The 24,600-nt window shown below is 46.9% G+C and overlaps 1 protein-coding gene across 4 annotated transcripts; it reads left to right on the forward strand.

Annotated features, from left to right (window-relative positions):
• Positions 1 to 24,093, forward strand: SNUPN (snurportin 1). 4 transcript variants are annotated; one of them, XM_025986897.2, is made up of 10 exons: positions 59 to 137; positions 1,893 to 1,946; positions 3,568 to 3,730; positions 7,288 to 7,435; positions 14,721 to 14,825; positions 15,081 to 15,177; positions 16,556 to 16,653; positions 18,891 to 18,968; positions 21,344 to 21,424; positions 23,515 to 24,093. In XM_025986897.2, exons 3-10 carry the CDS (start codon positions 3,573 to 3,575, stop codon positions 23,824 to 23,826), a joined length of 1,077 nt encoding a protein of 358 aa, XP_025842682.1. In that variant the 5' UTR covers positions 59 to 137; positions 1,893 to 1,946; positions 3,568 to 3,572; the 3' UTR covers positions 23,827 to 24,093. The 4 variants fall into 4 exon arrangements, with proteins under 4 accessions (XP_025842832.1, XP_025842682.1, XP_025842750.1 ...); XM_025986820.2 differs by having other exon boundaries at positions 97 to 366; XM_025987047.2 differs by lacking the exon at positions 1,893 to 1,946 and having other exon boundaries at positions 1 to 137.
• The last annotated feature ends 507 nt before the right edge of the window (positions 24,094 to 24,600 follow it).

Raw genomic sequence — 24,600 nt, forward strand, 5'->3', positions numbered from 1 at the left:
GGCCGGAAGCTGCGGGCGCGCGGCGGTGGGCGGGGTTGCGTGGCGCTGCCGAAGGCGGGGCCCCGGCCCTTTCCGCGCAGCTGATTGGTCGGCTCCGCCAGCGGCGCGGCGGCTCCTGGAACTGTCATCTCCGCCGGGTGAGTCCTGGGTTCGAGTCTGTGTCCCGGCGTCCCGGGCCTCCCGAGGTGCCCCCCCACACACCCCGGAGAGGCAGAGCAGGCCCAGGCTCGCCTTCCCCGTCGGGCCAGGAGCCCTCAGGGAGCTTTAGTGCGGGGCCACGCGGGGCCTGCGCGACCTCGTCCCTAGAGAAGGGCTGAGCTGGGCTGCGGCGGGGAGGACCGGCCGAGGGCTACCAGGTGCTACCAGGTGCGTGCGCGGGGCCGCAGCCCGTGGGGCCGCAGAGGAGGCTTCCGGCGGGGGGGGGGGGCGGGAGGGGCTGCAGGGGGGTGCTGGGAGGGGAGGCTGCAAGGGGGGCTGCGGGGGGGGCTGGGAGGGGAGGCTGCAGGGGGCCTGGGAGCGGGGGCTGCGGGGGGAGGCTGGGAGGGGAGGCTGCAAGGGGGGCTGCGGGGGGAGGCTGGGAGGGGAGGCTGCAAGGGGGGCTGCGGGGGGGGCTGGGAGGGGAGGCTGCAGGGGGGCTGCGGGGGGGGCTGGGAGGGGGGACTGCGGGGGGAGGCTGCAGGGGGGCTGCGGGGGGGGCCACCCGGGGCGTGGGGAGGAGACAGCATCATCCGGGATGGGTTGCAGGAGCAGGAGGTCCCAGGAACGGAGGCCCCCGGTGTCCAGGGCGGGTTTAATGGTTTTGTGATTCTTGGCGGAGCGGGAGGCCACACCGAGATAAAGCATGATAGATACATTCTAATATTTTAGATTTGGACATTACTTTGATAAGCCGAAGACATGATGCACTAAAAGATTTTGTTTTAAGATTGTATTTATTTATTCATGAGACACACACACACACAGAGGTAGAGACACAGGCAGAGGAAGAAGCAGGCTCCCTGCAGGGAGCCCGGACTCAGGACTCATCCCAGGGCCCCGGGGTCATGCCCTAGGCTGAAGGCAGATGCTCCACTGCTGAGCCACCCAGGCGGCCCTAAAAGAGTGTACTATGGAAGTGTTTACATGTATACAAAACTCAGCAAAACACGGAAAATAGCATTCCATTATGGGTCTCAAGTACTCATCACCAGCCTCAACCACAAACGGCCAGCCTGGTTGCATTACAAATATGTTAAGATTTGCCTCAAATCCATCCCGATAATATGTTAACCTTATGTTACCAAAAAAAAAAAAAAAAAAAAAATCCCGTTCACGCTCAATGGGTGTAGAGGTTCAGTGTTGCGAGATGACAACAATACTGGAAGTTGGTTGCACAACAACCGAACTGCAGCTTAAAAATGGTTAGGATGAAAAAGCAAAAAGGAAAAAATGGTTAAGATGGTAAGTTTTATTGCATGGGTTTTAACCACAATTGTTTTTTTTTTTTTTAAGTTCCTTTCAAATTAAAAAAAAAAAATGCTGCAAATTAGGGGAAAAGATCTGATTGCAAATGTGCAATGGAAAGTAACTCATTGCCAAGTGGAGGCCGATAGAGTTGTTTTTAACTCATGGAGGCTCTGAAAGGAAGCTCTTGGTTTTGGGGGCTCAGAGCAGTGGGATCTGGCTTTGGGGTGGAGCTTAAGCACTGGGATGGCCTCTGGTTTATACTAGACCTGAAGGGTAAGGTGAGCCCAGCTTTGCCAGTTGGATTTCTCCTAAATGTTCCTGTTCTCTTACACTCTGAGCTACACCTTTAACCCTTAGCTAAGCTCCTATGCCCACTGTGTACCTTCGTTTACAGGAAGGTGAGTTAAGTGTGAATTCACCTTTTTCTTTCCACTCTCATTCTTTAGGGCACTTCTGGGTACTCTGTCTCCAATCTACTCCATCTCCCAAATGTACCACAGGTCAGTCTTTCACACTCCTTGGTGTTAACTGATAGCCTAACCTTCAGCCTTCTAGCTCTTCCTTCTAGCTTTCTACCTTCTACCTTCTAGCTCTGGTCCAAGTGAGTCCTACATGGATAGCCCTGAAACCTTCCTTTTGCCCACCCCCAAACAAACTATAAAATGAGAAAGCAGGGATCCCTGGGTGGCGCAACGGTTTGGCGCCTGCCTTTGGCCCAGGGCGCGATCCTGGAGACCCGGGATCGAATCCCACATCAGGCTCCCGGTGCATGGAGCCTGCTTCTCCCTCTGCCTATGTCTCTGCCTCTCTCTCTCTCTGACTATCATAAATAAATAAAAAATTTAAAAAAAAATAATAAAATGAGAAAGCAATTGCCAGTTTTGGGTTTGGGGCTCATTTTGTCTTGCTCTAGGGGCCCCAGGACCCATTAAATTTTCTTAATGTAAGTTGGCATTTATTAGAGAGTTAAACAATTGGATAAAATTTGCACCAGAAAGTTGTATTAAAGTGTTGCCTGGCCAGCTCAGTCAGTGGAGCATGTGACTCTTGATCTTGGGGTTGTGAGTTCAAGCCCCACATGAGGCATCAAGCTTACTTTAAAAAATAAAATAGGGGGATCCCTGGGTGGTGCAGCGGTTTGGCGCCTGCCTTTGGCCCAGGGCGCGATCCTGGAGACCCGGGATCGAATCCCACGTCGGGCTCCCGGTGCATGGAGCCTGCTTCTCCCTCTGCCTGTGTCTCTGCCTCTCTCTCTCTGACTATCATAAATAAATAAAAATTAAAATTAAATAAAATAAAATGTGTGCATTTTAAAAAATATGTTATTGAGTCATGGCTACTTAGGACTATTCAGGACAAATTGGATACTTGATCACATCAGTGATGGTGAGAAGGAATTAGTGACAGGGCTGCTGGTAATGAATGACAAAGCAAAAGCAAGATTCAATCAGAGGGTAAATTTGCTTAGTGTTTGACCTATAGATTTATTTATTTTTTTAATTAAAAAAATTAAAAATGGGGATCCCTGGGTGGCGCAGCGGTTTAGCGCCTGCCTTTGGCTCAGGGCGCGATCCTGGAGACCCGGGATCGAATCCCACGTCGGGCTCCCGGTGCATGGAGCCTGCTTCTCCCTCTGCCTATGTCTCTGCCTCTCTCTCTCTCTGTGACTATCATAAATAAATAAAAATTATAAAAAAAAAATGAAACAATAAAAATATTTAAAAGACTTTATTTATTTATGAGAGACACAGAGAGAGAGACAGAGGGAGAAGCAGGCTCCATGCAGGGAGCTCGATGTGGGACTCGATCCCGGGTCTCCAGGATCACACCCAGGGCTGAAGGCGGCGCTAAACCACTGAGCCACCTGGGCTGCCCCTCGATGACGTATAGATTTATATCTGTTCACTGAGCTATAATTATTGAAGTATCCACAGGAAATAATGTTATTGTGCATATATAGCTCATTTACTCTTTAACTTTCTCTTTCCCCATAGAAAAGTTGTGATTTTGGATTATGTGAGGTTTTTTTTAGGAATGTAGCCATCATGTTACATCATAACTGCCTGTACACAGGAGGTAATATGAAATCAATGAACTGTTTTCTTATGTTTTTCTTTGTAGGGAAAATGGAAGAGCTGAGTCAAGTCCTGGCTAGTAGCTTTTCTGTGTCCCAAGATCTGAACAGCACAGCTGCCCCACACCCCCGCCTGTCCCAGTACAAGTCCAAGCACACTTCCTTGGAGCAGAGTGAGCGGCGGCGCCGGTTATTGGAACTGCAGAAATCGTAAGGCTTGCTTTAACTCTTTGGCTACTTTCTTCAGGCTGGGAGCTGTGAACCAATGAGGAGGCTCTAGGTTTGATTCTTCAAAGTAGACCTTTTGTAGGTACATCTTGCCCGTGAGGTTGGGAGGGGTAAATCCTGGCAGAGGTAGACTTCCTTTACACTGCAAGCTTAGGAAAAGATGGAAATGTAAGAAGAGACTGAAGTTTGAAAGCAAAAACTCAGTTATTTGGTTAAATTGTTCTTTTTTTCCTGGCAGCAGTACTGAGCTTTGCAATTTAGGGACTTGTGAAAGCCACACCCAGACTTCCACTCCCCACATTCCCTGTGTGGCTTCTGCACTCTGAATCCTGGCATCGTTGTGGTCTTCCTGTCTGCCTGCAGCCTGAATGTTTCTATGGAGCCCTTGAGAGTTCAATACAAATAATTCCACAGGGAATCTGAGGAAATGTCTTCCATACACTGACTTCTCAATGCCAAAATGAGCAAACAGGGGAAGAGAACAGGGAAAGAGTGTTTGAGGCCAGGCTGCTCTGAAGCCAGAGCCTGTCCTTTTATCCTGAGTACCACATGGGCCTCTTCTGGGTAATAAGGAATTGAGGATTTGAAGGCACTGCTAACAGCTGCACAGTTTCTCTACTGTCTACATTCTGCCCAGTGCTGCATTATTGGATGTACTTAGCAGAAATGGTTCCCTGTGGCCTCTGGGTTATTTGCAGATTGCATTCTCAGATCACCTCCCCCCTCCACACTCCCACCTCTGTTGTTTAAGAATTATAATTAATTATTTTGAAATAGGGAACACATTTATTTTATGTATTCATATTCAAAATTCAAAATTTATAAGAGTATATGGTGAAGTCTCCATCCTAGTATGACGCTAAGTGAAATAAGTCAGCCTGAGAAAGAAATACCGTACAATTTCACTCATATGTGGACTCTGAGAAACAAAACAAATAAACAGAAAGTAGAATCAGACCCTTAAATACAGAGAACAAATTGGTGGTTGCCAGAGGGGAGGAGGGAGAATGGGAGATCCGGGCATCCAGTTACAGAATGGCTGAATCATGGGAATAAAAGGCACGGTGTAGAGGATACAGTCAGTGATACTATAAGTGGTGTGGGATGGTGACGGATGGTAGCTCTACTTGTGAGCGCAGGATAACGTAGAGAGGTTGAATCGCAGCATTGTACACCTGAAACTAATGTAACATTGGGTGTCAACTATACAATAAATAAACAAACAAACCAAAAAATCTCCCTCCCAATTCTGTCCTCTGGCCATTCACTTCCTCTACCATATTAGTTTCTTTAGTATCTTTGCAAAGATATTCTGTGTATATAAGAGCAAGTGTGGCTTTATGTATATATACCATTTTTTAAACAGAGGGCAGCCCTGGTGGCTCAGTGGTTTAGCGCCACCTTCAGCCCAGGCGTGATCCTGGAGACCCGGATCGATTCCCAGGTCGGGCTCCCTGCATGGAGCCTGCTTCTCCCTCTGCCTGTGTCTCTGCCACTCTCTCTCTCTCTGTGTGTGTATGTCTCTCATGAATAAATAAAATCTATAAAAAATATTTTAAAAAATAAAAATAAACAGAAGTACTGTACAATACACTGTTCTGTGCATTTACTTAACATTTTTGGGGAGAGATTTTATATCAGTACCATCTCATTCCTTTATTGTGGGGCCAAGTATTCCATTGGATGGATAATTCATAATGGAATCTACCCAATCCCCTACTGATGAGCATCTGGGTAGTTTTCCTTCTCTGGTGCTTTCAAACAGTACATGGGAAATGACCACAGGTGTGCATCCTTTCACGCAGGTACAAGTACACCAGCTCTAACTTATTCTTGAGATAAAAGGCCATGGTGCTTGCATGTGCTTTCTCAGGTGTGCACCTTCTCATGAATGTGCCCGAATTTGTGTGTGTGAGACGAAACCAGCTGAGTTGGTCTCACTGCCTGAGTGGTGGATCTTTCTTAAAAGCATTGAGGAAAAAAAAAAAAAAAAAAAAAAAAAAGCATTGAGGAAACCAAGTGTGGGAGGTTACATTGTATCTACAAATCACTTTGAAACAATCAGGTTCCAAACAGTTCTTATTCTTTTTCCCTTTTTTTTTTTTTTAAGATTTTATCTATTTGAGAGAAAGAGCATGAGCTGGGGGAGTAGAGGGGGACGACGGTAAGGGGAGAGAGAGAAAGAGAGAGAATCTCAAGCAGATTCCACACTGAGTACCGAGCCCACATGGGGCTCAATTCCACAACCTGGAGACCATGACCTGAGCTGAAACCAAGAATCAGACGTTCAACCAACTGAGCCACCCAAGCACCCCAGTTCTTATTACTTCTTAATTACCCAACCTTTCTAGAACATGTAGTAATTTTTTTTTAAAGGAGGATAACGATACAGGGAAATAAGTAAAAGATATATTAAATTTAGGGGCACCTGGATGGCTCAGTCAGTTAAGCATCTGCCTCATGTCATGATCTCAGAGTCCTGGGATCCAGCCCTGCATTGAGCTTCCTGCTCATTGAGTAGTCTACTTGTCCCTTTCCCTTACCCTTCCCCCTGCTTGTGCTCTCTCTGTCTCTTAATTAAATAAATAAACTCTTTAAATAAAAAAAAAAAAAAAAGATATTAGGGATGCCTAGGTGGCTCAGTGGTTGAGCGTCTGCCTTCCACTCATGGTGTGATCCCCGGGTCCTGGGATTGAGTCCCACATCGGGCCCCCTGTGTGGAGCCTGCTTCTCCCTCTGCCTGTGTCTCTGCCTCTCTTTCTGTGTCTGTCATAAATAAATAAATAAAATCTTAATTTAAAAAAATAGTCAGGAAGAAGGAAGGCCTGGCTGCTTCTCAGAAAGCTGTGTAAATTAGGGGCACCTGGGTGGCTCAGTCAGTGAAACGCCCCACTATTGATTTCAGCTCAGGTCATGATATCAAGGTCAGGTTCCACACTCAGCGGGAAGCCTGCTTCAGCTCTCTCCCTCTGCGTGTGTGCGCTCTCTCTCTCTCTCTCTCTCTCTCCCAAGCAAATAAATAATCTTTAAAAAAGAAAGAAAGCTGTATTAATTGAAAAGTCCCAGAAGTGGTCCTTGTTGTTGTTGTTGTTTTGAAGTGGTCCTTGTTTTAACCTGCTCACCGCATCTCACTGATTCCTCTCTTCAGTCACTGGGGGGCCTTTTAACAGATACCTGTCAGGCAGGAAGGTCAGCTCTCAGGGTGGGGGAGTAGAGATGGGAGTCTGGAATGGGGTGAACAGCAGCAGGGTCAGCCTCTCCAGCCAGTGAACGTCGAGAATTCCTTTCAACATTTTACTCTGCCTGGTTTTCGGGAAACTGAGGAAGGCTGAGTGTGTTCAGAAGGGGGCTCCCTATCTAGGACAGGTGAAGGGCCGTCACTAATTTAGCCTTTGGAAGGAAATTTCTACCGTTTCTTCCCCTAGAATCCCCAGGGTGCTCCTAAACTCGGAGCCTTTCAGTTAAACTAAACTGGTCACCTTGTAGGGGGGTCTTCATAGGAGACATAAAGGGCTGTCCTTTTGCCTTCTTCTCTCCAGCAACCGGCTGGATTACGTGAATCATGCCAGGCGACTGGCTGAAGATGACTGGACAGGGATGGAGAGTGAGGAAGAGAAAGATAAGAAAGACGATGAAGAGATGGACATTGACGCCGTTAAGAAGTTACCAAAACGCTATGCTAATCAAGTGAGTAGTCCAGGGAAGGTGAGGCCCGGGTCCAACCCCACCAAGGTAAGTGTTGCCATAAAGAGAGGAGGAGGAGACAGGAGGAAGGAATGGGCAGGCTGCAAAGAAGCTGTGGATATGCATTAAGTGTATGGACTAAGAGAAGAGATGGCTTATGGTGCCCTGTGCTGACCGGGGGTCACTGAGGGAGGCTGTAGGTGGTGCGCTGGAGAACTTGTACGTCATACTATAACCCGAGGTCGCTGGCCTGCTGCAGAAAGCCGCCAAGCTCTTAATACACTAACAGAGTCCATGCACTTACTTAGTGGTCATTGTACAGCAATGCCGGATTGGACCTGCCCAGCCTGCACTTCCCCGGCCCCACTCCTAGGTTGGTGGTCTTTCCTGAGCAGTGGACTAACATGTCAGTCTTGGATCTTCACATTCAGATGGTGGGGGATCCCTGGGTGGCGCAGCGGTTTGGCGCCTGCCTTTGGCCCAGGGCGCGATCCTGGAGACCCGGGATCGAATCCCACGTCGGGCTCCCGGTGCATGGAGCCTGCTTCTCCCTCTGCCTATGTCTCTGCCTCTCTCTCTCTCTCTGTGACTATTATAAAAAAAAAAAAAAAAAAAAAAAAAAAAAAATTTCAGATGGTGGAAGGTGGGGAGTGCAGTTGCCCTTGAGTATGGCCACTTGCCAATAGGCCAGCCAGTTGGCCTCCATGAGGCTGAGGCTGTGAAACAACAGATGATTGTAACATACTTGACTAAGTGGCCTGTTGGTTGCAGAAAGAAACCGGGGTGGTCTGTGGAGCCATAGGGGAAGCAAGCGTGGAGACTGTTCAGTGCTTCTGGCAGGCCAGGTATTCCAGAAGGCAGGGTATGGGTCCAAGGGGAGCCAGGGGCCTACCTTGCTATTATATTGTTCTCTCTATAACCCAAGTGTCTTGTCATCTCAGAATCCTCTCTTACCTTTAGAATATGGTTTCTGAGCACACATATTCCCATCTTCTTTCTGTGTCCCAGATACAGCACAGGCAACATCATCTATGACAAAATACAATTCTGTTCTGTTCTGCAAGTATTTTTTTTTTTAATTTTTTATTTATTTATGATAGTCACAGAGAGAGAGAGAGAGGCAGAGACACAGGCGGAGGGAGAAGCAGGCTCCATGCACCGGGAGCCCGACGTGGGATTCGATCCCGGGTCTCCAGGATCGCGCCCTGGGCCAAAGGCAGGCGCCAAACCGCTGCGCCACCCAAGGATCCCCTGTTCTGCAAGTATTATTGAAGGCCCTGCTCCGTATTCAGCTGGGCTATATGTGGGAAGATGGACAAGGGTCAGAAATGGCCCCTGTACCCCTGCAATAAGTGGAGGTGATGGTTTTTGCTATAAGAAAGTGAGATTAGGGACGCCTAGATGGCTCGGTGGTTGAGTATCTGCCTTCAGCTCAGGTCCTGATCCTGGGATCCAGGATCAAGTCCTATATCAGGCTCCTTGCAGGGAGCCTGCTTCTCCCTCTGCCTGTCTCTCTCTCTCTCTCTCTCTCTCTCTCTGTGTGTGTGTTTCTCATGAATGGGTAAATAAAATCTTAAAAAAAAAAAAAAAGTGAGATTGGGGGCACCTGGGTGGCTCAGTGGTTAGGAGTGTCTGCCTTTGGTCAGGTCATGATCCTTGTGTCCTGAGATCGAGTCGCACATCAGCTTCCCACAGGGAGCCTGCTTCTCCCTCTGCCTGTGTCTCTGCCTCTCTCTGTGTGTCTCATGTGAATAGATAAATAAAATCTTTCAAAAAAAAAAAAAAGAAAGTAAGATTAGAGTGGGGGGTGCGGTAACTGGGTGACAGGTGTTGAGAGCTCGTGATGAGATGAGCACTGGGTGTTATACTGTATGTTGGCAAATTGAATTTTTTTTTTTTAAAGAATTTTATTCATTTACTCATAGAGACACAGAGAGAGAGTGAGGCAGAGACACAGGCAGAGGGAGAAGCAGGCTCCATGCAGAGAGCCCGACGTGGGACTTGATCTAGGGTCTCCAGGATCACGCCCCGGGCTGCAGGCGGCGCCAAACCGCTGTGCCACCGGGGCTGCCCGGCAAATTGAATTTAAATAAAATTCAAAAAAAAAAAGAAAGAAAGATTAGCTTCCAGCAAGGAAGGAAGTAGGGTTTGGGGGAAAAAAAAAGGAAGTAGGGTTGTGAAATCAGGAAAAAGTTAATGAAAGAGGAGGCAGCTTTGAAGCATGGGTAGGACATGGACAGAGGTGCAGAGCATTCCAGGGTCTTCCAGGCAGCAGGAAGAGTCTGAGCAAGAGCCTCAAGGTGGGAGGAGTACGCGGTGTGCTGAGAACAGTGTGCAGGCCAATGACGGTGGAACAGCATAGGGTTGGGGAAAGGAATATAGTAGAAACGTGCGGGAATGCAGACTGTCTTTTAGATTGTGGAGGACCACCAAGAATTTTTGAGCCAGGGACAGAGTTGGGAATTTGACATGCACGTCAGTGTGTAGAAGGGCCTGGAAGAGAGAAGCTGGAGTAGCTTAGCTTTGCGAAAATGATCTGCTGTCGGTGCTGAGAGCAGTGAGGGTGTGAAGGAAATTAGGTCACAAGTGTGAGAAGTGTCGCCAGGATAAATGGATAGAATCTAACAGGGATTGGATAGAAGAGGCAGTGTGAAAAGTGGTTGAGTGTTTAAATTCTGAAGTCACATTGACCTGACCTCAAAGCCAGGCTCTTTGTTGACCTTGAACAGGTTACTTAACCACTCCAAGGCTCTGGTTTCTTAGCTGTAGAATGGGGACAGTTACAGTACTATTTCACAGGACTGTGACAAGGATTGAAGGAGATGGTATGCCCACAGTACTTGGCCTACAGCCCGTAATAAATGCCCCACAAATATTAGCTACTATTTTTTTTAAAACAGCTATGTTGAGATAAATTCACATACCAAACAAATCACACATTTCCAGGGTACCAATCAGTGTTTTTTAGTGTATAGTCATGGGGCTGTACAACCACTACCACTGTATTAATTCCAGAACACTTTATCACCACCAGAAGGACCCTCATACCCATCAGCAGTTAACTCCCAATCTTCCTTTCCCCTGGCCCTTCGCAGTCAGTAATCTACTTTCTGTGTCTCTGGCTTTGCCTTTTCTGGACATTTCCTATAAATGGAAGCATATAAGATGTGCTGTATCTGTTTTCTTTCACTTAGCATAAGGTTTTCCAGGTTCATCTGCGGTGGAGCATGTGTTAGAATTTCATTTCTTTTTATTCCCAGATAACGTTCTGTTGTCTGGATCCCCCACATTTGGCTGGTCCACCCATCAGGTGGTGGCATTTGAGTCACTCCGACTTTCTAACTGCTGTGAATAATAATGCTGGACAGTCATGAACAAGTTTTCGTGTGAATATGTTTCCATGTCTCCTGGGTAGGTACCTGAGAATGAAATTACGAGGGCGTGTGATCATTCTATGTTTAATGTTTTGAGGAGCTGCCAGACGGGTTTTTTTTTTTTTTTTTTTTTAAGATTTTATTTATTTATTCATGAGAGACAGAGAGAGGCAGAGGGAGAAGCAGGCCCCCTACAGGGAGCCCGATGAGGACAGACTTGATCCCGAGGGACTTGATCCCGGGCCTCCAGGATCACGCCCTGGGCTGAAGGCAGCTCTAAACCGCTGAGCCACTGGGGCTGCCACTGTTTTTGCAAAATGACTAGAGCATTTTACTTTCCCACCAGCAGTGGGAATGAGGGCTCCAATGTCTCCACATCTTTGCCATAGCTTCTTATTTTCCATCCTTTTGAGTGTAGCCATCCTAGAGGGTGTGAAGTGATGTCTCATGGTTTTGATTTGCATTTCCTTAATGACTGATGATATGGAGCATCTTTTTATGTGCTTAGTAACGTTTTGTATACCTTCTTTGGAGAAATGTCTGTGCCTTTTTTTCTTTTCTTTCTTTCTTTTTTTTTTCTTTTTCTTTTTTTTTTTTTTAGAGAGGAGGAAAGAGAGAGAGGAGGGGCAAAGGGAGAGGGAGAGAAAGAATCTTAAGCAGGCTCCATGCCCAGTGTAGGGCCTGACATGGGCTCGATCTCATGATCCTGAGATCATGATCTGATCTGAAATCAAGAGCCAGACACTTAACCAACTGGGCTACCCAGGTGCCCCCAGGCCCATTTTTTAATTGGGTTGTCTTTTATAATTAAGTTGTAAGAGTTTTTTATATATTCTTGATACAAGTCTCTTATCAGATACATAATTTGCAATATTTTTCTCCCATTCTGTGGGTTGTCTTTTTACTTTCTTGATGGTGTCATTGGCAACACTAAAGTTTTAAATTTTGAAAAAAATAAAAAAATAAAAAAAAAGTTTTAAATTTTGAGGTAGTCTTATTTATCTATCCTTTGTTTTGGTGCTTGTGCTTTCAGTGTTGTGTCACTATCATTCTTTAAGGAAGTGTTGATTATGGTTGGTTTAAGATTCGGTAACAGATGAGGTGCCTGGGTGGCTCAGGAGGTTGAGTGTCTGCCCTTGGCTCAGGCTGTGATCCTGGTGTCCTGGGACGAGTCCCACATTGGGCTCCCTGCATGGAGCCTGCTTGTCTCTCTGCCTGTGTCTCTGCCTCTCTCTCTCTCTAATGAATAAATAAAAAAAAAAAAAAAAAAAAAAAGATTCGGTAACAGAATGGTTTTGCCATTAACAGAGCTACAGGGTACAAAGGGGAAGTAGGGGATTTCAGGGATGGAAGGTATTTGGGTGATCGAAGGCCGTGAATCCTGTTTTGGGTACAGTGAGTATAAGGTAAAGAGAGAGCAAGCAGAGGAAGAGATACTACGTGGATGGCTGAAAATGTAGGTCTGGAGGAAAGGAAAGCAGTCTGGAGATGAAAAAGAAGGAGAATCGGGGTGCCTGGCTGGCTCAGTCAGTGGAGTATTCAACTCTTGATCTCAGGGTCATGAGTTCAAGTCCCATGTTGGGAGTAGAGCTTACTTAAGAAAGAAAGAAAGAAAGAAAGAAAGAAAGAAAGAAAGAAAGAAAGAAAGAAAGAAAGAAAGAAAAGAAAAGAAAAGAAACAGAAGGAGAATTGGGGGATGTCCTCTCAGAAGTGGCAAATGAAGCTGCAGAAGTAGATGTGACCCAGCCCCGACCAGGACAGCATCTAAGAGAAAAAAAGGCGGGGGGGGGGGGGGGGGACTTAAAACAGCCTTCTGAAGATTCTCTACATGTTTTGGGGGAGTATGTGGAGGAGTGTTTGGAGGAAAAAAAAGAAGAATAGCACTGGCTCACATGGCCAAGGGAACATGTGTCAAGGAGGATGAGGAGGTGGTGACCAGCAGCGTCACACAAGGAGGGGAGCACAGAGGATAAGGGGGGAGAGAGGGAAGAGGGAGACTTGGCAGCGAGGAAGTCATGGCCTTCGGCAGGGCGGTGGGGTAGGCAGATCTGGACTGAGAGTTCAGCAGCAGCGAGAAATAAGAAGTCGTTTTGAAAGGGACAAAGTACAATAGTTTACCAGAAATGCAGAGTGATAAAAGGTTTTCATTTTTGTTTTGTTTTTTAAGGTTAGGGCTTGAGCATTTCGTGGGCCAAGGGAAAGGAGAGATGAAGTTCTGTGGGGGCAGTTAGTTGATAGGCCAGTCTCTGTGTCGATGGGAGGAACTGTGAGCCATGAGTGGAAGAGTTAATCTTTGCAAAATTCATTTCACCACTACCACCACCACCCTTCTGTTTTTGTTTTATTTTTTAAGGATTTTATTTACTTATTCATGAGAGAGAGAGAGAGAGGCAGAGACACAGGCAGAGGGAGAAGCGGGCTCCGTGCAGGGAGCCCGATGCAGGACTCAATCCCAGATCTCGGGATCACGCCCTGAGCTGAAGGCAGACGCTCAACCACTGAGCTACCCGGGCGTCTCCCCTCTCTTTTAATTTAAATTTTGTTAGTTATCATTACAGTGCAATATTGGCTTCTGGAGTGGGATTCAGTGATCCATCACTTACATACAACACCCAGTGCTCATCACAAGTGCCCACCCTGACGCCCATCACCCATCTAGACCATCCCCCACCCAACTCCCTCCATCACTCCTCAGTTTGTTCTCTATCAGTAGGAGTCACTTATGGCTTGTTTCCCTCTTCTTTTTTTCTTTTACACTTCCCCATATGTTCATCTGTTTTCTTTCTTAAATTCTACATATGAGGGACGCCTGGGTGGCTCAGTGGTTGAGTGTCTGCCTTCGGCTCATGGGATCCAGGATCAAATCCCGCATTGGGCTCCTTATGGGAAGCCTGCTCCTCCCTCTGCCTATGTCTCTACCTCTCTCTCTCTCTGTCTCTCATGAATAAATAAATAAATCTTAAAAAAAAAAAAAAAAAATTCCAGGGCAGCCTGGGTGGCTCAGCAGTTTAGCGCCACCTTCAGCCTAGACTGTGATCCTGGAGACCCAGGATCGAGTCCCACATCGGGCTCCCTGCATGGAGCCTGCTTCTCCCTCTGCCTGTCTCTGCCTCTCCCTCTCCCTCTCTCTCTCTCTCTCTCTGTCTCTCATGAATAAATAAATAAAATCTTTTTAATAAATAAATAAATAAAAACATAAATAAATAAATAAATAAATAAATAAATAAATAAATAAATAATTTTTTAAGATTCCATGCATGAGTGAGATCATTTGGAATCTGTCTTTCTCTGACTGACTTATTTCACTTAGCATAATACCCTCTAGCTCCATCCACGTTGCTGCAATGGCAAGATTTCATTCTTCACTGCCCCCCCCCCTTTTTTTGAAGCAGATTTCCCAACATCCTTAGTACAATATTTGGGATAACCAGTCTGAGGAATGATGATTCAGATTGAGAGCATCTCAATGTCAGGGGCCTGATTCATCTCTGAGGAATAGCCTCTGGCATATAATAGTTCTGAGAATGGCAGGTGGATGGACAAAGTAAGGTGAGGAAGAAGGTCCCTACACCCAGACACAAGAGGTACGGTAGTAGGAGTGGGATGGATGAAGATGAGAGAAGTTGAAGTTCACAGTGAGCAGCCTCCATCCCGTCAGTTGAGACAAGTTGACTGAGGGCAAGTGGGGCGGAGGTCTACCGTCAGCCTTGGGGGGTATTCCATTATATAGAGAGGATGTGAGTTCTTTGTCCTTGCATCCACTGCAGCAGCACACCCCTGTTGATTTTCTAAATAGTCTCTCCACCCAGCGTGGGGCTTGAACTCACAACCCCAAGATCAAGAGTCGCAAGCTTTCTCGCCTAAGCCTGCCAGGCATCCCCTGTTGATTTTCTATGCCATTTGTATGTTCCCAGTTGATGCTGTCTGAGTGGTTAATTGACGTCCCTTCGGATTTGGGACAGGAATGGATTGTGGTCGTGTGCCCTGTGGGAAAAAGAGCCCTGATCGTGGCCTCCAGGGTGAGTAGCTGCCTCCTGCCTTGTCCAGTGCGCCTGGGCTATAGCAGGAGGGGTTCTTTGTACTTCGTGCGCCTTCCCTGCTATAGCAGCTATGCCTGGCCTGGGGATTGAAACACTTGCCCGCGGGAGGGATTTGTTGAGAGCTGTCTTTGGACTAGTGACACGCCTGCAGATTGTGGAAGCGAGAGGGTGAGGTGGACCTTGATGCCTGATGGGATGGCTAACTGTCCCGGCCCCCCCTTCCCCCCACCACAGGGATCCACCAGCGCCTACACCAAGAGTGGTTACTGTGTCAACAGGTTTTCTTCCCTTCTGCCGGGAGGCAACAAGCGAAACTCAACCACAGCAAAAGGTATCTGCCTAATATTGTCCATTTATTAAGTTTGTTTAGAAAGATATATATTTTTAAGTAATCTCTGCACACAATAGGGGCTCAAACTCACAACCGCAAGATCGAGAGTCACATGCTCTACCAACCGAGCCAACCAGGTGCCCCTTTTTAGTAAGTTTTATAATTAGTAAAAGGGGAAGGTTCTTGGTTACTTGCTTTAAAGACTCCCTTTGAAAGCGCACCTTTGAAACTGTACGTCTGGATTCAGGCCATCATTTTCAAGGTCAGGCGAGTCCTGTCCCCGGGATTCTGGCCATCTTCAAGGTCAGGCCTCCTCAGTTGCAGGAATGATGCAGCCCCTGAGGCCTGTTGGGCAACAAGTCCCTGAATTAAAGTTGGTGCACCTTTCCCACGGATGTCCGTTACTGGGTGACAGTGCAGTTTGGAGGCCATAGGTCCCCCAGAAAGCTGTTGCTGAAGCTTCCTGCCAAATCTGTCTTCTCCCTGTGGTTGTGCTAACCGCAGCCTCTCCCTGCCCCCGAGGCTCAGCTGAGGAGACTAAGATCATAGAGGTGAAATATCTTGCCCAGTCACTCGCCCGGGAAGGGGTCCGGGAAGGGGCCAAGCTGGGCCTCAACCCCACTCTCGTCCCTGCCTGTTCAGGCTCCCTTAGTGGCTCCTCACATGCTTGGTATTGAGCCTAGACTTTTCTGTTGGCTTTCAGAGCGCATCACATGTGAACACTGGCTCGCCCATGCCTCTCCCCAACTCCTCATACCCGCGTCTAGCTCTCTTCTGCTGGCTTATTCCCCACGTGTGCCCACTTCATTCCACCCATTGGCCTTTGCTCATGCCACATCCGTATTCCGGCCTGATATCTCCTCCCACCTCCCCTCTACCCTATTGTTTTAATCCTCTGATCCCAGAAGACTGTTCATGTGCCAGCTCTCCCGGGAAGTGTTTCCTGCTCTTCCAGTCTCCCTCTTCTAGAACTCCTGTTGCTCTTCGCTTGTGTTGTACACTTCACCTCTTGGTTCTTTGCTCCGTAATCATTTGATCCCCTTAACTGGATTGTAACTTCCTTAAAAGCAGGGACTACTTATAGTTAATGTTCCACACAGAATAGACCACCTATGATAGGAACTCAAAAATGCATGTAAAATGGAAGATTACCTGCTTTTGGGCTGGAGCTTTTTCTAAGGTGAGCAAATGTCCTAGTTTATCTAAAAGTTCAGAATTCCCATCTGGCTGAAGGGTTGCCTTGGTACCTCGCATGCCGTCCTACTTGCGTACCCTTAGCTGCACCAAAGAGTTAGATAAGGGCCATGGAGAACTTTCTCCCTAATGACCTCTGATTGGAAGGGGTACCCTGTACTGACTTTCTGCTCTGTGACCCCAGACTACACCATTCTGGACTGCATTTACAGCGAGGTGAACCAAACCTACTATGTTCTGGATGTGATGTGCTGGCGGGGACACCCTTTTTATGACTGCCAGGTAAGGACTGATACTCTCCTCATGTATTCTTCTGTTTTCTCCTTTCTTCCTGGGAAAGTGGCTCAGCATGTGGGTTTGGTACGTGACCAGCTTCTTGGTGTGCACAGGATGTGGTATATCAAGTACATTATCTAATGTTCCTTACATTTTTGAGTGTGTTTAAATTAGCTTCGTTTTTAAAAAAAGAAGTAGGAGGAACTAAGCGAAGTACAGCAATTTTCGAGGGGAGGAAAGAGTGAAACAGCAGAGGGGTAGGCTGGGACTTTGTGGAAGCTGCACCCGCCCCCTCCCCTCTCTCTAGAGTGTGGGAGGATTGCTGGCAGGGGAGACGGTGGGCAATGGGGATGCCACCTTGTGCAGGCTGCACAAGGAAGAGAAGGTGGAATGAAGTTACCAGCAAGGAGTCTCTGGCCAGCTCTACTGCTTCACCAACCATATCCTGATGCTGAAAACAACAGGACCTCCTTAGTATGATACAAAGGCTCGAATCTCTGAGGGGCCAGCTCTGGAAGGAGATTTTCCAAGTGAGGAGAAGCCTCGGTATTCTCCCCTCGAGGGTCACCTTCCTCCAACAATTTCCTGGTGATTCCTATGAGTGACAGTAGCAGTCATCAGAGTGAGTCTAGGTCAGCCCCTCAGACTCCATTTCTCTTCTTTACACTCCCTCACCTTTGTCTCAGGTTTCTAGTGGTGACTTTTTTGTCCTCCTCGACAATTAGTTTATCACAGTTAGAAATGCAAATTCCTGGACCTACTGAATCAGAAACTTGGGTAAACTTATGTTTTAACAAGCCTACGGGCAATCCCCAGGCAGGCCTTGAGGGCTGTCACCATAGGCTGCTGCTTCTCTGTAGCCAGTAGCCAAAGCATGATTTTCCAAAGCTAGGCGGTGGGGCTGCAGAATTCAAACACACACCTCGTTCTAACCTAATAGCTAAGACTTGCGTTGCCAAACACTCTGTGAACATTATCTCACTGAAGCCCTTACAGCAACTCTATAAGGTGAGTACTGTTGTTATTCCCCATCATAGGCGTGGAAGCTGACAGCCACAGATCTGAAGTACTTTGCTGTAGTGCAGAGCCACACCTAAAGCTCAGATCTCATAAATTCAGTCTAGAACACATCTTCCTCAGGGACCTGGGTGCTCAGTCCGTTAAGCATCTGCCTTCAGCTCAGGTCATGATCTTGGGGTCCTGGGATCAAGCCCCACATAGGGCTCCCTGCTCAGCGGGGAGCCTGCTTCTCCCTCTCCCTCTGCCTTTGCCCCTCTCCACCCCCTCATTTGCTTGTACTCTCTGCTCTTTTTTATGTGTGTCTCTGTCTCCCAAATAAATAAGTAAAATCTTTAAAAAAATAGAATATATTTTCTTTTCATTCTCCTGAAGTATGTTTCATAACATGTATTCACAAATTATAAGTTTGGTAACTAAAATTACCTGTATTTTTATAATATATAGGATAGACTGTCCTTTTTAATTTTTTTTAAAGATTTTATTTATTTATTCATGAGAGACACAGAGAAAGAGAGGCAGAGACAGGCAGAGGGAGAAGCAGGCTCCATGCAGGGAGCCCAGTGTGGGACTTGATCCCGAGTCTCCAGGATCACGTCCTGGGCGGAAGGCGGCACTAAACTGCTGAGCTACCTGGGCTGCTCTGTCCTTTTTAATTTTTAAAAGGAAAATAATATACAAGAAACAAAAGGCACTAAATAGCTACAAAAGGGTATGGATCAGTAATTCAGAGAATAAAGTAGTTTATAAGTTACAACTATAAAGTAGTTTCTAATCCTCAGAATGAAACCTAAATGAAGATTAACATAATGTGCTTTGGAGTCAGAGTCCTGAGTCCCCTGTATTTTCTGTGGCTGAATGATATAATCTCTCTGAGCCTCAGAGTCCTCACTTGTAAACTGGAGATAATGGTAATCCAACTCTCAGAGGGTGGGTGAGGATCAATGATTAGGTGAATAAGGTCCTTAGCATGGAGCCTGACACATAGTAGGCCTACAGTGATACATGTTGGCTCGACTGCTATTAAACATCCTATTGGGTTTTAGGAAAAAATCTTCAAAGATTTTATAAACATCTTCCTGACCATATGGCAGTGTTTGAAGGGACATGATAGAAGGGCTTAGGTCTTCATAAATTAGGTGGTTATTTAGAATGGGGTGTTTTTGTTCATTCTACAGTTTGAAATGAGCAGCATTTCATCTTTCTGTTTCCCTCCTCTGTGGCAGACTGATTTCCGATTCTACTGGATGCATTCAAAGTTACCAGAAGAAGAAGGACTGGAAGAGAAAACCAAGCTTAATCCCGTAAGACCTGGTGTTAGGACTGTGGGATTCTTTAGGGGGATTGTTTTGGATTGTTCTATTATCTAAATGTAATAATTGTGAATGAAATGATCTTGTTTTTGAGATAGCATGGGAAGGATGTGGGCTTAACAGTCATCCAGATCTGAACTAGTTTTGGCTTTAACAATTACTAGCTAAAATTAATAACCTCATTTGGCCTTAGTTTCTTCATCTGTGTAATAGAGTTCGTAACACCTACTTTACTGGATTGTTCTAAGAACCAAGTAATACAAACGTGCACGTTCTCCTAACATGATACTTATGGTAGGCACTCAATAAACAGTGGTTGATATAAAATGCTAATAACTGCTTTTATAAATAATGCTATTTAGGGATGCCTGGGTGGCTCAGCGGTTTGGCGCCTGCCTTTGGCCCAGGGCGCGATCCTGGAGTCCCGGGATCGAGTCCCGTGTCAGGCTCCCGGCATGGGGGCTGCTTCTCCCTCTGCCTGTGTCTTTGCCTCTCTCTCTCTCTCTCTCTCTATGTCTATCATAAATAAATAAATATTTAAAAAAATAATGCTATTTAGAAGTCTAGTACAGTGGTTCTCAAATTGTAGCATTCATCACTAGTATATGGAATCCTGGTAAACCTAGATCCCTGGGCCTCCACACTGGAGTTTCTGATTTACTAGGTCAGGATGAGCCTGAGGATTTCTTTTTTTATTTTTATTTTTTTTATTTTTAAAAAAAGATTCTATTTATTTATTTGACAGAAAGTGAGAGAGAGAGAGAGAGAGAGAGCATGCAAACAGGGGAAGCAGCAGAGGGAGAGGGAGAGGCAGGCTCCCCACTGAGCAGGGAGCCTGATGTAGGCAGTCTTAGGGTATCTTCTGACTTTGCTGTGTCAGAGCATCAGAAAAGGGCTAGAAGCCGATTCCTGGGAAAGGATATGCCGCTGCCCTTCAGAGCCTCAGCTGCACCCTGCTAGATAAGTCAGAATGCCAGAGCTGGAAAGGCCCTGCAAGGATAGCTCATCTACATCCTTCATTGTTCAGATGAAGAGGCAAAGGGTCAATCCCAGGACCTGGGGATCATGACCTGAGCTGAAGGCAGATGCTCAACCACTGAGCCACCCAGGCGCCCTGAGCCTGAGGATTTCTAACATGTTCCCCAGTGGCGCTGGCACTGCTAGTCCACAGACCACACTTTGAGAACCTCTGTTCTTGTGACTGGGCTGAGAGGGACCTCATTTTACAGATGAGGATGTATGCTCAGAGGAGACTGCCTTCCCCAAGGTCCCACAGTCCAGGATGACAGCCTATGTGTCTTTGCTTGCCACTCAGTGATTAAATATGCGACAGCTATGTTCAGGGCATTTTATTATCAAAGCCCGATAGATTGGCATTTGCTTGGATTGGTTACACTATTAAAGGCATTCAGTAACCACTTACAGGACAATAAATGGGGTCAGTATCCAGTGATGTTACAAGGAAGGTCCTGGAATAACATATATTGAGGAAGGGAAACACAGGAGCAGCTCTGTCTGAAACGTTCTAAGTGCTCTACATATATTACCTCACTGAACCTATGCAACAACTTTATAAAGTAGATACTTGTATTATCCTGTTTTACAGATGAGAAAGCAGAGGCACATAGAGATGAAATAATTGGCAGAGTTGGGAGTCAAACCCAAGCAATCTGACTTCAGAGCAATCCTAATCACTTTGTTATAGTGTTCAGTGTCCTTGCTAGGGACACCCGGGTGGCTCAGGGTTGAGCATCTGCCTTTGGCTCAGGGTGTGACCCCGGGGTCCCAGGATTGAGTCCCACATCAGGCTCCCTGCACGGAGCCTGCTTCTTCCTCTGCCTGTGTCTCTGACTCTCTCTCTCTTCCTCTCAGTTTCTCTCTCTCATGAATAAATAAATAAAATCTTTAATAAATAAGTAAACAAATAAAAATCCTTGCTGCTGTGAAAGGAGCTGCACTAGCCCTTCCTCAAGATTGTCATATGGCTTCGAGAATAACATACAGTAGAAGAAAAAAAAAAAAGAATAACATACAGTCCCTAAACCTAGCAGAGGACAGTTATTCTTAGTCTTGGCTGTGTGTTAAAATCAACTAGATAGCATTAAAAAAAAAAAATGCCTGGGACCCATCCCTGGCCAATTCAGTCAGAATCTCAGGGTGGGGCCTGGGCTTCAGTGGTTTTTAAGAGTTCCCTGGTGATTTTTGTGGATAAAGCAAAGTTGAGAACAACCAACCCAGTAATTCAGAGGGTGGGGGGAGGTGGGAAGGATGAGACTGAACTTTTCTTCTTTGATACAGTTTATCACTTGCTGGAACTCATATTATTTGTAACATATACTAATCCTTTGTTCTAATTTATGTTTTAGTTTAAATTTGTGGGACTGAAGAATTTCCCTTGTACTCCTGAAAGCCTGTGTAAGGTGCTGTCTATGGATTTCCCTTTTGAGGTAAGTAACAGCCATTGTCTTTATTGCCCTGATGTCCTTGCAGGACATAGGGAGGCTTGGTTACGCAGTCTTAGGGTATCTTCTGACTTTGCTGTGTCAGAGCATCAGAAAAGGGCTGGAAGCCGATTCCTGGGAAAGGATATGCCACTGCCCTTCAGAGTCTCAGCTGCACCCTGCTAGATAAGTCAGAATGCCAGAGCTGGAAAGGCCCTGCAAGGATAGCTCATGTGCATCCTTCATTGTTCAGATGAAGAGCCGGGGGCCCAGGGACGGGGAAGGCTTCCACTCCTAGATCCTCCTTGGGTACCTGTTTTCTGCTGCGAGCCTGAGAGGCCGGCCCCTTGTTTTTTTTTTGTTTTGTTTTGTTTTGTTTTATTTTTTTTTATTTTTTTATTTATTTATGATAGTCACAGAGAGAGAGAGAGAGGCAGAGACACAGGCGGAGGGAGAAGCAGGCTCCACGCACCGGGAGCCCGATGTGGGACTCGATCCCGGGTCTCCAGGATCGCGCCCTGGGCCAAAGGCAGGCGCCAAACCGCTGCGCCACCCAGGGATCCCATCGGCCCCTTGTTTAACTGCCATAGCTGATCGTGCAGGTGGGGACAAGGGATGGACAGGCCAAGGGGGTACGAACTCCTTATCCTTCCTCCTAAGAGCAAATGGTCCCTGGGGTGGTGCTTGCTGAGCAGTGGCATGGGAGCAGTGTGACCAACTTGCCCCAGTTTGTCCAGAACTTCCCCAACTTAGCACTGAAAGTCTCATGTCCCTAGAAGTTCCTCACCCTGGACAATCATTTGTCATCCTCAGAACCTCTCCAGGCTCAGCCACAAACTTGCCTTTGCTCCTCATACCCTTTAAAATGGTGCCTAGTCACTGGGACGCTGGGTGGCTCCATCAGCGTCTGCCTTCGGCTCAGGTCACCATCCCTGGTCCTGGGACAGAGCCCAGCACTGGGGCTCCCTGCCCAGGGGGAGCCTGCTTCTTCCTCCGCCTCTGCCTGCCACTCCGCCTGCTTGTGCGCTGTCAATAAATAAATAACATCTTAAAAAAAAATAATAACATTAAATTCTTCCCAGTCACCCACAAGTATTTGCTTGAACTCGATACAATTTTGCTAAAAGGATCAGTTTCCCAAATGGGGAAATGGCAAAGGCCAAGTTGCCTTCATTTCTGGGAGTCAATTAAGAAGGTGGTAAGAACAAATCTTTATTTATGATCCTTATGCCCCAATGACAATAAATGCTTTTTAGAGATGAGTCACTGAATCATGGAAAAGAAAATGTGGAACCGTAGGAGGTCTTCCCGTTGAGAAAACCTGAGTTTCCCAGAACATAGCTTGCAGATAATTTAGGAGGAGGTTGGGCAGCCGGCAATGGCGTGGGGAACAGGGCTTCCTGACAGCCTGTTGCCCCTGTGCTCAGCAGCCCAGCATCCTGGGGCCTGTCCAGTTCCCCTGCTTTTTCCCTGTGTGGGACACATTCCCTGTTACAGAGCCCTCAGAGTGATGAAAAGTACGTGGACTCTGGGACAGAAGACCTGGGTTCAAGTTGAATTTCTGCCTCATACTGTTTTTATTTATTTATTTTTTAGATTTATTTTAGAGAGAGAGAGAGAGAGAGGATGAGTGGGAGGGGCAGAGAGAGAGAGAATCTCAAGCAGACTCTACACTAAGCGTGGAGCCTGACGTGGGGCTTGATTTCACAACTTTGAGATCACGACTGGAGCTGAAAGCAAGAGTCAGATGTTCAACTAACTCTACCACTCAGGCTCTCCCCTACTGTGTTTCCAGGGAGGCCCCCAGAACTACCCTAGCCCCATTTCTTAAACACCTTCAGTGGCAGGTATGAAGATAAAGTAGTAGATAGCAACACCCTGTAAACAGGAAAGTGCTACTTATGTTTTTATCTTCCAACGTTTAGTTTTCTAGACCATTTCTTCATTTAGAGAAATTACACGTGTGAGAAACAAGGATTCTTTTTCCTGTGGCAAGGAAAGGGAGTTGGCCCACTAGAGCTGCCCCTGTGTGCATTGGCTTTCCTGGAAACACGTGGCCCAGAAGTCATTTTCACCCCTGGTTTCCTCTTTTGTAGGTAGATGGACTTCTCTTCTACCACAAGCAGACCCACTACAGCCCCGGAAGCACCCCTCTGGTGGGCTGGCTGCGCCCCTACATGGTGTCAGATATTCTCGGCGTAACGGTGCCCACCGGCCCGCTGACCACCAAGCCAGAATATGCTGGGCACCAGCTCCAGCAGATTATTGAGCACAAGAGGAGCCAGGAAGGCATGAAGAAGAAAGTCACACACAAGGCATCTGACTATGAGTTGGAACACCTGTCTACTCCTAAGCTGAAGAGCCCTCCCCATAGCCTGGAACCTCCTGGGAGCCTCATGGAGAACTAACAGGGCAGCCCCTTGGGGAGTCACAGGATGGTGCTTCATCCGAGAAGTACGGCTGGAGAGGAGGACGGTGACACCACCAGGTTACTTCATTTTAGAGTGGACTTTGCAAAGCAACTCCAGCTGGAGACAGCTTATCTCCTATCTGAAGTGCTGGCTCAGGCAGTTGAGGGAGGTTCCCAGATTGGGTGGTCTTTGGATCTGAGCAGTAATTTGGGTGAAAAGTGTATCCCAGATATCCAAATGTAAATATATGTAATTCTTACGAAAGAAGTTGTTTGTGGTTCTTAAACTTTAGATGGTCTTGACCCTTCCCCCCCAGGCTACCTAAACCATGACTGTTCAATCTTGGCCCATTTCACTGTTTTTAGCACTTAAGCATTCTGCTGAGTTTCCAGTTGCTGCTGTTAGTAACGTCATTTTCTAAAAGGTCTTACCAGGAACTGCAGTTCTTGGTATTTGAATATGTTCCCTCTTCTGAGAAGTGTGATTTTCTTTGGTTTAGACAATGCCAGAGATAAAATGTAAGTGGAATTCATTCACAGCTTCAACAAACGTTTGCTCTTCCAAAGATAAGCCTTGCGCTAGGCCCCAGTGGTTTATGGAGACAGGCGGCACTCAGTCCCTGCCCTTGAGGAGTTCACAGTCCACTTGAGGATAGCAACCCACCAGCAGGGCCTAGAGAAGATTCCTTTAGGGCTGAAAGATGCTCAGCCGGAAGCGGGAAAGCAGAGGGAGGTTCCATCCATAGAGGAGGGTGGAGCTGGGCTGAGGCTC

This window comes from Vulpes vulpes, unplaced genomic scaffold (genome assembly GCF_048418805.1).
Source record: "Vulpes vulpes isolate BD-2025 unplaced genomic scaffold, VulVul3 u000000678, whole genome shotgun sequence".
Taxonomy (NCBI): Eukaryota; Metazoa; Chordata; class Mammalia; order Carnivora; family Canidae; genus Vulpes; species Vulpes vulpes.

Bases quoted from the DNA above. Each gene is read 5' to 3' on its own strand.
- SNUPN (XM_025987047.2), top strand. From the start codon at position 3,573: ATGGAAGAGCTGAGTCAAGTCCTGGCTAGTAGCTTTTCTGTGTCCCAA. The intron at 3,731-7,287 runs GTAAGGCTTGCT...TCTTCTCTCCAG, and splicing joins TTATTGGAACTGCAGAAATC to CAACCGGCTGGATTACGTGA. The intron at 7,436-14,720 runs GTGAGTAGTCCA...GTATGTTCCCAG, and splicing joins CAAAACGCTATGCTAATCAA to TTGATGCTGTCTGAGTGGTT.